General features: G+C 43.0%; 1 protein-coding gene across 4 annotated transcripts in view; it reads right to left on the bottom strand.

Annotated features, from left to right (window-relative positions):
- Positions 1-1803: 1803 nt before the first annotated feature.
- METTL24 (methyltransferase like 24) overlaps positions 1804-12702 on the bottom strand; it is a 137067-nt gene continuing 126168 nt past the window's right edge. For all 4 annotated transcript variants that reach the window (XM_041726544.1, XM_041726552.1, XM_041726535.1 and 1 more), the window contains one exon: positions 1804-3850. In XM_041726544.1, coding sequence (XP_041582478.1) covers positions 3536-3850 — 315 coding nt within the window. In that variant the 3' untranslated portion in view covers positions 1804-3535. The remainder of the gene's footprint in view (positions 3851-12702) is intronic.

Here is a 12702-nt window from a genome sequence, read left to right as displayed (position 1 = left end):
ATAGCTGCATCAAATATAATCACTCTAAGAAAAGGGGAAAGGGAAAATTTTTTCTTTGACTTTAGTTTCAAATTGTGACACAGTTTGTGCTAAAAAGGTGATTTTAAAAAGACTTTATTTATTTATTCATGAGAGACAGAGAGGTAGAGACACAGGCAGAGGGAGAAGCAGGTTCCCTGAGGGGAGCCTGATACAGGACTCGATCCCAGGACCCCGGGATCACAACCTGAGCCAAAGGTAGACGCTCAACTGTCTAAATGGCTAAAAGGTGATTTCTAAATCTCTTACTCACATGTCTTTCACCTACACAAGGTTTTTTAAAATCCATTTGAAGAACATTATTAAATTTGTATTTTCAGATTCATTTATGAGCATTGCTCTAGTAAGATGAAGCTCATGCAACTGTAGGCCAAAGACCACTTTGGAAACAAAGGAAACACACTGCATTTCCAAGTGACTGCCCTTTCTAAAACCCAAGCGGAAAGTGTCACACAGTGGGATGAGCCAGGGCCAAGAGCTGCTTCCAGGTCTTGCAAGCGCTTTTCTGGCAACCTGAAATATTGACAGAGAAGTTGCTGGGTCCCCGTATTCTTTCAGTAAGCTTCCACTTGGCAGGCATATTTTAATTAAGTAGATGGTTTAAAAATTAAACATGCCGGCCACAAAAATGTCCCAACTCTAACAGATTTGCAGGTCTGATGTTAGTACATCAAGTCCCTCCCTCCCCACCCACCATTTACTAATAAAGAAGCAAAAATACGTCTTTTGGGAGTGCACCTTACATCTGTTAGAGGCTATTGGGGCATCACTGCAGAGGGTAGGGGCCCAGCTTTGGATCTGAACCACAGAGATGCGGGTTCCTACTCTACCGTCTACTCGTGGCATAATCTTAATAAATTCTTTAACCTCTCAGAGTTTCCTCACGTGTATAATCGGGAAAATTGCACTTCCACACCAGACTGCCGGGAGAACTAGGAACAAGCCTTGCACAGGGCTGGGCACATGCAGGACGCTCTCAACAGCAGCTCCCGAGTGTGCACGTGGTGGTTCTTTTTTTACCTTCACAGGCAGGATCTTCCCAAACAGCAGGGCCGTGGCACCCCAGACCCTTCCTTGTGGCCTCCTCCAGTTAGTTCTCCAGGGTGGATGGCTTTGCCCCCGAGGGCACAAGCGACACTGTCTGCGGATGTCTCTGGGTGTTAACGCCTGAGGGAGGACAAGGAGAGGTGCTCCCGGCATCTCAGTGGGGAGGGCCAGGGATGCTGCTGAACACTCTAGCATGCCCAGAACAGCTCTCCCTACCCCCACAAGGAATCATCCAGCCCAAAACGGCAATCTGTGCTGAGGTTAAGAAACCCCAGCCTACACAATAAGCATAATAAAATTTTAGAGGCAGGGGAACCATAGCAACAGTCAGAATATTCATCATAAATTTCAAACTATCCATGAAGGGAATAAAGGACAGTCTTAGAAATAAGCATAAAATAAGCACACAAAAAAACTATTGAACAAGCTGCCTTGTAGGTGGGTGTGGGTGGGTGTGTTTGTGATTTATTTTGAGTTTGTCTTTTTTTTTTTTCTTAACAGTACAGCCATTCTTGCTTCAGATATATACATATATATAGTGTGTGATGAAGTCAATGTTGTGCACCACCAATCTGGAATAAATGGTGACTTGCCCTGCACAAAGGGCTTTCAGTGATTCCATAAATCTTCAATCCCATGAATTAAAGACCTTAATATGGGCGTGTACATATCTAAAAGCTGATCAGACTGGACACATAAGATTAGTACACTTCATACTTAACCGTATAAAAAGGTTTATTGTACATACTTCAGTGTATAAAATTTTAATTAAAAAAATAAAGGAGAGAATCCGATATAATCCAAGCAGGAACTGGGCTAAAGTTAACTTTGTTTTGGAGGCGACACCATGCAAACTAAGCATTAAACCCCGTCAGAGTTTTTTGTGGACCCTTTGTGCTTTTGAGATACCTATGCACATGGAGAGCCACTTAACTGCTATTTTAAATCACACTTGTTCAAGCTGGTCCTCCCACCTCAATGACTTTTATTAGCGTCCTGTGAGTTTTAAAATAAAAAGCTCATTCATTTTTTTAAGAATTCAGAAAGTCTTGTTCCCTTTTGAGCTGAAGTTAGTTAAGATCATCTAACTCGAATATTATTTTGGTTTCTCACTTGAGGAATTGGTATTTTCAAACCACTGCAAGAAACAAAAAGCCAACTCAGAATGTCTGGGATGGAAGGAAGTAAAAAAAAAAGGAAGAAGGAATAAAGTCCAGTCGCGATCAGTGGTATACTCTCTCCCCAGATCTCTGGAACAAACAATGTATATATAGTTTTCCTGTTCTCCCATGATGTAAAAAATGCCAGAAAATATACCTGATATATAATAAGATAATAATTTGGTTTGCTTTTATGCTATTTAATTAACTTACTTGAAATAGAATTTTTGAAAATCATTCGTGGGGGTAAATGTCTAATCCCGTAAATAAAAATGATGGAGATCATTTGAACTACCGAGAACCTACATTTACGGTTTAATTTTTAAAAACGCACACAGGATTGTCATTACTGAAACACTGTGTAAGCATCCCAGGAACAAGACAGACTTTGGCTCCCAGGCCGCGGTCTTAGAACAAATGCCAACTGGCGGCAGAGGAAAATTCACTTAATCTTTGACATAATGTATTAAAGGAGAGAGAGATTTGACAGCATAGGCAAGGCGGTGGTTCAGAAACCAGGTCTGAAGTCAGAAGAGGCACCAGTGAAGACACCCACATTTTGCCTGTGCTTAGTTTCCTAGGAACAGAAGGGGATGTAAGTCTGAAAAGAATTTGAGTAGACGTCCTTGATAGTCTAGTCTTTTAAACTCAGTGACAGAATTTGGTGTGTCTAAGTCCCCAGAAACCAGAATCAGGGGCGCTTGTGAAGCCACAGCGTGGCCTCAGCAAAGGCTACGGAGGAATGTCTGAAATCCACAGGGTCCTAAAGAATGGAACTGAGCAGGTGAACAAGGAAACCCTTGACAAGGGGAGTGACAGTCAAAGGGAAGGTCCTATTTTAAACAGTAAGCTACAAACTTAAGACTCTCATCAGCTCAGCAAAAACGGAAAATGGATGTAATTTCTTTTTCACGTTGGTGAAATTTTTCACGGATTTTAGATACATACTGAATTTTAGGGAAAACAGGTAAGTGGGAGGGTTATCTTCCAAGTTAAACAAAGGAGGACGAGCATCCCCGCTGTGTCGGAGGCAAACAGAAGGCCTGGGATTCGGGCAGATGGAGGTTGGCTCCTGGGGCCCTCCTGCGTCCATCCCTTCCACAAGTGCTCACGAGGCCCCTCCCACGGGGCAGGTGCCAGGCTATTCACACTACAAAGGCAATAACACGGTCCCCACCTCGAGCTGGTAACAGGCTAGCAGGAGACTGGACAAGTGCAGTGATAATTAGAAAGCTGGACGTGCCTTATTCTCCAATTGTTTCCTTGAGGTCTGGATGACGTCCTGCATCCTAGTTCCATCTTGTATTTACCCAACTCAGAGTATAACAGCTACTTGCGTTGAAAATGTCTTTCTTCAGGAGGAGCTGGGGTTTAGACAAATCTTTGTAACTATGAAAAAGTCTGAAACCCTTTAGTTCTAATTCTTTGAGGAGGCTGTACCAGAACCGCACGACACTGCTGTCACCGCCACTGACCTCAAACCCGGGCCAGTGGAGATGAATCTCAAAGGTGAGCTGTCCAATTTGTTCAAGGACATCTTCCAGAATGAGATTTTCTAAAACTTTCCATTCTGCGCTTTCCAGATCTGCTTTGAGAACATCAATCTGTAACAAAATGATGAAATGAGATTAGCAGATTCAATAAATGTTGTTAAAAATACCGTCTTGACATCAGGAACATCACTGTGTAACTACCTCCTACGAAAGCAGCATGTTTCAAATTTTAGGGTTAGAGGTCTTTTTCAATGGCCACTAATGCCATGAGTTTCTAACCTCACTCCACACCATATGTTAACACACAAATAAGGAAATGCCAGTTGGAAATCATAATGGAACCTCCTACTTTCTGGCCAGGGGGGTACAGATGCCTGAGACAGAGATGCATGGAACATTCACGGAGCTGCGTGCCCACAGCCTCTCCCCAGAAACCTAGACACTGATCACAGGAACCCAGCCATGTCAGGACAGAATGGTGGCCCCAGGGAGGGACAGAGGGCCACACTGCCTGCTGGGACCACCTCAAAACCTCACCCCCTTCCAACTTCTCAGGACTGAATGCCAGGGAGAGGTCTCGGGTGTCTGAATATGAGACTTGTAAAAAGAAGAAAAACTATCATTATCCTGTGAATTATTTTAACAGTATGCACCAGCACAGCATTTTAAAGTTGGGGGTGGGGGGAGGCAACACCATTTTCTGTTCATTTAATGAACAGAAGTTCACATTCCAGGTGAGATGAAATATAGGGAGAAGGGTAGGGTAGGAGAGGTTTTGCAATTAATTAAGTTATGAGAATCAGCTCATTTTTGCTGGCTTTGCTATTAGAATCACAGAACCCCAAAGCCTTCGGAAAGCGATGAAAGCTAATTACTTACTGGGCCCTTGCTTAGATGCGCCTGGCACGATGCAAAGTGCTTCGCTTGCAATATCCGTTTATTCCTCTCAATGATTCTGCAAGGGTGATTCTGTCACTATCCCTGTTTGAAGTTTGGGAAGTCAGATTCAGAGAGTAAGCCATCCCCAGTCACAGAGCTGGAGAGGCAGGGGTGACACGCAAACTGAGTCTGTCTACGTGGGCCCTGGTTTTAACCACTGCACCATGATGACTCCGCATAAACCACAAGAGGAAAAATGGCCCCTCTGATTCCCTAAAAGGCTTTTGGTTTGGAAAATAAGGTGCTATCGGAGCGCGAATAAGGGTCAGGGATCGGAAGTATGGTTATCAATAATCCAGTTTACATCTACAGAGCACTTTATAGTTTAAAGCATTACTTCCTACATACATCATCGCAGAGAAACAGTCTGATCTGCAGACAAGGACTTGGTAAAAATGGCTTTGGGCTGCCAACATTGCTTGTGTGATTTCAGAGTTGGGTAGAGAAGATGCATAGGATTTAGACATAATTGCTCCAGGAAAATGATCCTTCCCAGTATCCTGACATCCCGAGGGAGATGCTTTCTTTTTTTCTGCCTTGCTTTGGACAGTACCTCACGGTCCACCAGGGAAAGAGTGATGGTTATATCCTAAGAATACCAGAAGGCCTCAGAATAGTCCAGATGTCTGTAAACCAGCCTGTCCAAAAAAAAAAAAAAAAGCCTTCCAAACTCAAAGAGAAAAAAGTAATATGAAAAACAAAACAAAAAGACTCCTTTCTGAAAGGAACCAAGCAAAGGCAGATCCCACGGGAACATGTACAAGGCTAAGATAATTCTTGTGAATTGGACACAACAGAATTAACTCACTCTTTTCATCTCTGCTGCCCTGTCACTTTCTTGACTTTGTTTAATCATTGGAATTTTAAGCAGAATAGCCTTGAATTAGGGTAATTAAACTGCTCAACAGAAATATGTAATTAAAACATCACAAAATTTTCAAATTAGTACAGAAAATATCCAAAACTCAAAAATCACATAGTTACAAATGTTTTAAAAGCCTTACAGATTTATTTCTCACTGTGGTTTTCTGTAAGTTCCCATATGTTGAATGGGATTAATACATCAAACTATCAAACTATTAAAGGGCCAGGGCAAAGTTAATCAGCCTGAAACTGGCCTTTAAACTACATCGGTAAAGATAAAGGAATATGTGTTTCATATTTTTTCCAAACATACTTTTAACATAAGCTATCAATCAGAAGTTATGAGCCACAGGAAAAAAAAAATCAGGATAAATCATAGCAAATATATGCTTACTGTGAAAATCCAATTTTCACTTACAAAATGCTCTCGTATCTAAAGAGCAGAAAGTATTTTCAAATACGACAATGCTGCTAACCCCTTTTGATCCCAGTGACTGCAAATTCTCCACTTCAATCAGAATTGAGTAGGTTGATCTAAATCATGCAGCGAGGATAGCACAGTACCGAGGAGCTCATAAACTCTTCCCTGACTTCCAGCCTGAAAGCACAACCGGCCAAATGCTGTGAATAAAACATGGTTTTCTTCCCTGTATGCTTTTTCCTATTTATTTATTTATTTATTTATTTATTTATTTATTTTTGGTATTTCAGAATGCTCCATCACCACCACTATTTTGCAGATGCAATTTCCATTATTACTGCATAATGCACCCAATATTATTGTTATTATGAGGCACGAAACATTTCTGCATCTCATAGGCCACTTCCACGTTTCTACCATCGGCTTTCAACAATCACGGCACGAAAAATCATGCAAATGATTACGTCGGAAGAATCAAGGGTCAATCCGAATACAGTTAGGGTAAGTCAGGTTTCTGGAGAAAAACAACTAGGTCTGAACTCTCTGCAAACTCTGGAATAACTGAGGACGTAGTCTCGGGTGGAAGGGTCTCAAAGAAGGTAGATCAAACGATCTATGTGTTACGATTTCAGAGGCATTAAAGAGGTCCTCCTCTCAAAAATTATCTCCTTTCCCTTGTGCTTGAAATATCCAGTAAATCTCCTGTGACAGAACTTTTTGAGGAAATGAGAATTTTAATTTTAACCGGATTAAGGTGTGAGGCCATTTGGCAGCTCCATCACGGGCATGCGTGTAGGCCTGCGTGGGCCCAGAACTGCAAAGATGAGAAAAAGTGGGTAACGGGGCACCGGCCTTTGCACTGGTTTGCTGGGGCTGCTATAAAAAAGCACCACAGACTGTGTGGCTTCAGCAACAGGAACGTACTGTCTCCCAGTTCTGGACAACACGGTGTCAGACAGCACTGGTTCTCCCTGAGGGCCACAGGGGACAATCGGTCCCATGCCTGTCCGCGAGCTCCTGGGGGTTGGTGGCCATCTCCATCATTCCTTGGCTTCTGCCTCACTCTGATCTATTTCTTCATCTTCGCATTGTGTTAGTTCTTCGCCTACACATTGCCCGCGCCCAAATTTCCCCTCTTCGTAAGGACACCAGTCACGTTGGATTAGAGGCCCAGCCTACGCCAGCACGACCTCATTGAAGCTAATTACATCTGCAATGACCCTATTTCCAATGAAGGTCATATTCTGAGGTACGAGGGGGTTAGGACTTCACCAGAGGAACTCTGGAGGCGCACATTCCAGTGACAACAGTGTTTGAGGTTAGCCATCACTTCGGAGCTTTGGCGAAGCAGTATGTATCCCGGAGCCAATTCCCCAGTCAGTGCTTGGTGAAAGCGCCCCATACTACAGACCCAAGGGCCAGCCCCTCTCGGAGGCAATTGTGGATGTAGTCCACAGGCCCTACATCAGCCAGCCCAGCCAGCTCCGACTTCGCAATATCCACAGCAGGCCAACAGGGCCCCAAGGCCAATTAAAACCACCATCATAAAAAAATAAAAAATTTAAAAATTTAAAAAATTTTAAAACCCTGGGCTTCATTCCCTGGTTCCTTCACCACCAGGCCCAGCAGGTGCACTTTGTCTCTGGTACCCGCCCCCCCAATTCCCTAGCCGCTTCCCTCTCCCTCCTGGAACTCAGCAGGCACGCAGCATCTCCAGGCCTGCAGCTCCCCACCTGCGCCTCTTCCCTTTCAAGGCGGCTCTCCAGCAGGATAGGCGGGTGCACTGCACACTGCAGCACCTTGCCAGGGCTGGGGCTGGGATGGCTCTGGGATTCACCAGCATCACCTCCTCTGCATTCTATGGGGCCAAAGCAAAGCCCAAGGCCAGGCCAGACTCAAGGGGAGGGGAAGCGGATCCCAGCCCTTGAGAGTAAGAGTGGCCCACACACACACACACACAGAAAGGATGCGACAGGCCGTTCAGGGTCATGTCTGCAAATAACTGACCCCAGTGATTAAAAGCAATATTCAGATTTATATACAAATCCATGAGTGAACTATAGTATTAGGTTAAACGTGAACCTTTGCTGGACACAAGCAACACCCTAGGAAAAATAAATAATAAAGCCCGTATTCATCAGAATATTACTGAAGAAGGGACATTAATTAAAACATGGCATTTGCTATTAGATCTGGCTTTCCTTGGAAGTTGACAAAGAACCTAGGCCAGCCAACGGATTAAGGATGACTAATAAAAAAAAATACTGAAAAGGACAAGGAAAATAAGTACGTACGAGTCTTAGATACCGTATTAGTGTACCGGGGCTGCTATAACAAAATGTCACAGACTAAGGGGGGCGGGGGGCACGCTTAAACAACAGACATTTATGTTTTCTCCCAGGTCCAGACGCTGGAAGGTCCAAGATCAAAGTGTCGGCAACTGTGGTTTCTCCAGAGGCTTCTCCTTGGCTGGCCGACAGCTGCCCCTGCACTGCATCCTCGGGCGGACTTCCCTCTGTGCCTCATCTCTCCTGGAATCTCTCCCTCGTCTTCTAAGGACATCAGTCTAATTGGATGAGGACCCCACTCTCATGACTCCATCGAACTTAAATTACCTCCTTAAGGACCCTATCACACTGAGGCTAAGTGCTTCAGCCTATGAATTTGGGGAGTGGGGGACACAATTCGGGCCATAACAGATAGAAAACAGATATTTTTGCTAGAGTCTATTCAGAGGCAACCAGTACTTCTCCACAAGGGGTTTTAAAATACACCCCTCTTACTGTTACGGCAGTCTGGCTGTTGGTGAGCTGGGAGTTCCTCCTTTGTGGTTACCGGCTATCTCCAGATCTGGGGAGTCCAAATGTGAGCCACCTCATTAATTGAAGATGAGTCATAGAGGCCATGGCAGATTTTTATTTTTCAAAGACAGTCTCACCATTAACTCCCATCTCTGGATTTTCTACAATATGGCCTTGAGATGGACTCGGTGTTCCCCCAGGGATGGCTTTATGGGATGCAACATACACAGCCACACCATACTTGGCTTAATGCTCTGTTGTCGCCGACTTAAAATTCTTACTATGTTTTCAACAGGGGACCCCCTGATTTCCATTTTTCTGCTGGATCCCACAAATTATGTCTCCTGACTTGTGATGCCCTTCTTGAATCTTGATAGGCTTGTTGCCATTGACTAAGAGTCTGCGAGAAGTGGTTCTCGATGACATCCAAACCCAGTCCATAAAAGCTTCTTACTTTGTTCAGTGGCACAATCACTCTTGCAAACTTTAGCTCCCCTGCAAGCTGTCTGTCCTGAGGCTACTGTGCTGTGAAAAAATCCAAACTAGCCCTTGCAGAGAGAACACATGAAGAGGCCCTAAATCAACGTGAAGAAAGAGATGCCTGCCTGGCCAACCCTGCTGTGCCCGCCATCATCTGACTGTAACCCCAGGAGAAACCCTGAACCAACACTACCCAGCAGAGCCCTTCCCAAACACTGCCCCCCAGAAACTGTGACCCACAATGTAATTATCAATTATTGTTTTAAGGAACTTGAGTTTTGGGGATGACTCATTATGTAGCAGTAGGTAACTAGAACAGAGACCAAGCACCGTTTATGCAAAAGTTAGAGATTACTTGTAGAGCATCAAATACTATATATTCCAAAGCTGTGATTTCTAGAAGATTATATATATTTAACCAAAAATACTCCCTTATTAAAAAATCAATACAATGGTCATTATTTAAAAATTATAAAGCCACAGATGAGGAAAAAGAAAAGGAGTTAAAATACCCATAATCCAGGTTTTAGAAGAGTTAACTCTTGAATACATGGTGTATTTCTTGCTAAACATTTTTCTTTGCCATAAACACACACACAACACATATATCACAGCATACATAGGCATAACTCAAACACACATGTTGTTTATAAAATTAGAATCATAATGTGTTTTCAAATATGCTTTTTAATGTAACAATGTAACAAGCCATGAATATCTTTCCAGGCCAATCCATTTTCATCAAAATGTTCTCAGTGTCCCTTGGGGATTTCATCAGTATATGACTGGGGCCCCTGCAGGAGCGAGGGAGATGTGGGGCAGGCTCTGGATCCTCTACCTCCACTCAACAGGAGCAAGTCCCCTTTTCTCTCTTTTATATATTTGGAATCCCTCGCAAATTTTTACTTGAAAAAGAGCTTTCCTGCCAAGAGAAATGGTTTGCCTCCATCTATAATGTGTCTTTTAATGACTTTTACATTGGTTTAATTTACTTAACCAATCCCCCTTCTGATGGACATCTAAGTTCTTTCCAATTGGACATGGCACACTGATGTGATCAACAACCCTGGAGCTAAATATTTAAGTATGTGCTCCTATTTTCTTAGAATAACAATACTCACAGAAGAGGAGTAGCATGTGCAAAGGATAGGCCCAGGTTACAGCTTCCAATAATTTTTCTAGACCCTTCCTGTACTTGCTCTTGGGAAACTGAGGACATACCAAGTTGTGCTAAGGCTGGCAGCCCTGCACAGGCGCACCGTCATCAGCCTGTTCAAGGACCACTTGTTTCCTTTCCCCAGATCCATGTGACACTCTGGAGCATCCCTAAACATCCCTGTCTCTATGCATCAGTGATTCACTAGATTAGACAAAAACCTGCATACCATTTAAAGAAAGAAAAAATGGGGATCCCTGGGTGGCTCAGCGGTTTAGCGCCTGCCTTCGGCCCAGGTCGTGATCCTGGAGTCCCAGGATCGAGTCCCACATCGGGCTCCCGGCATGGAGCCTGCTTCTCCCTCCTCCTGTATCTCTGCCTCTCTCTCTCTTTCTATGTCTATCATAAATAAATGAATAAATATTAAAAAAAATTTTTTTTAATAAATAAAGAAAGAAAAAATAAGACAAACCAATTTTAACTAAGTACATGTTAAATTATTTCCAGATAACTTTTTTAAAAAAAATTTTTAATAAAAAATGCTGTACCTATTATTCTATATTTAATCTTTAAAAGGATATAGATTTTTTTTACACCCAGAAAAATGTGTATTAAAGCTTAAAGCTGGCCATTACCATCAGCTATAAAGCTAATTAATTATTATGTTAATCAAAATCCCTGGCTAAGAGCCAAAGCTATAAGTAATGCCAATAAAGTATCAATATTGACCATCAGCAATCAACTAGCACAAAACAAGGAACTTCCTATTCTGTCAGTCAGTGACCCGCAAACACAGCTGCCTGCCTCAGTATCAGCTGTCTGGTTTGGGGGCCAGAAACACACACTTAATGGCATTTACAGATACAGCTCATATTCTGTAAAAAATAGATTCCCGAAAAGGAGTGTACAAACTGAGCTTTGCAACTGGGCTCATGTTATAAAAAATGATTATTTAACCACTCATCTAGTTATTTATGAATGTTTTAAAAAATTAAATGATCAATACCTACCACCCCAACAGCTCAAGCTACACTCGCTCCCCCATAGTCACTGTAGTTTGGGTCAATATTCAATCATAACTTTTAAATCATTTTATCTATATAACTTCTTCCTACTTTTTGGCTTAATTATGAAAAGTTATTATTTAATGATTAAAGCAAAGTACACCCAGGCTTTTATATATCAATTCTACTTAAAGCAAGATATATCTGCACCTACAAAATTAAAAGCTGAACACAATAAAAAGAGAATCTTAGTTTTGTAGAAAAAGAGAGAAAAATGGAAGAAATTAATCTATCTTAAATGAACAAGAGGATTAAAAGTCTCTTTAAGATCCTCAGAGTTTAAACACACTAAATCAGGCTTAATTATCACCGCTGGCTGGCAAAAATGTAACGTTACAAGATTTCCGCTACCACCAGGGAAAGAGAGATAAGGCTTGCCCTGAATATTACAAGAAATATGAAGGGTCACTCGAAGCTAATGTAAGACCAATTCTGAACTAATAATAAAAGAAAATAATTTTATGTAGTAATCAGATCACAGAAATGACCTCTGCAGGGAGCAACACTCTGCAAAGGAATTTTTAAGGAAATAAGGGAAACATTTACAAACAGAGACTTTTTTTGCCAAATCTCCAGCCTGTGCAGAAGAGTCCAACTGAGGCCGCTGGGCGAGAACCTTTGGGGCAGGATGCGCGGCTATAACCTGGTCTTAGCTCCCGAACCTAGGAAATGGTGAGCTGCTGGGAAGTCAAGAAGTCATCAGGGCTCCTGGTTGACGTGGGAAACAAAGGCAGAAGAGAAATCATTAAATGTCCTTACTCCTACAGCCCATTCACTAGCCCTTAAAAGAGCCAGAGTGGGGCATCTGGGGGGCTCAGTGGTTGGGCGTCACCTTTGGCTCAGAGCGTGATCTGGGGGTCCTGGGATCGAGTCCGCCATCTGGGCCCCACAGGGAGCCTGCTTCTCCCTCTGCCTGGGTCTCTGCCTCTCTCTTGTCTCTCATGAATAAATAAATAAAATCTTTAAAAACAAAAAAATAGGCAGGGCAGCCCCGGTGGCACAGCGGTTTAGTGCCGCCTGCAGCCCAGGGCGTGATCCTGGAGACCCGGGATCGAGTCCCACGTCGGGCTCCCTGCATGGAGCCTGCTTCTCCTCTGCCTGTGTCTCTGCCTCTCTCTCTCTGCCTCGCTCTCGCTCTGTGCCTCTCATGAATAAATAAAATAAAATCTTTAAAAAAAAAAAAAAAAAACAGGCAGAGTGACATTCCTCTAGGGACTCAACTGCCTGGATGTTAATGC

The sequence above is a fragment of the Vulpes lagopus genome, chromosome 1, assembly GCF_018345385.1.
Source record: "Vulpes lagopus strain Blue_001 chromosome 1, ASM1834538v1, whole genome shotgun sequence".
Taxonomy (NCBI): domain Eukaryota; kingdom Metazoa; phylum Chordata; class Mammalia; order Carnivora; family Canidae; genus Vulpes; species Vulpes lagopus.
Note: the sequence above shows the minus strand (reverse complement) of the source record. Positions and strands in the feature narration are given on the sequence as shown.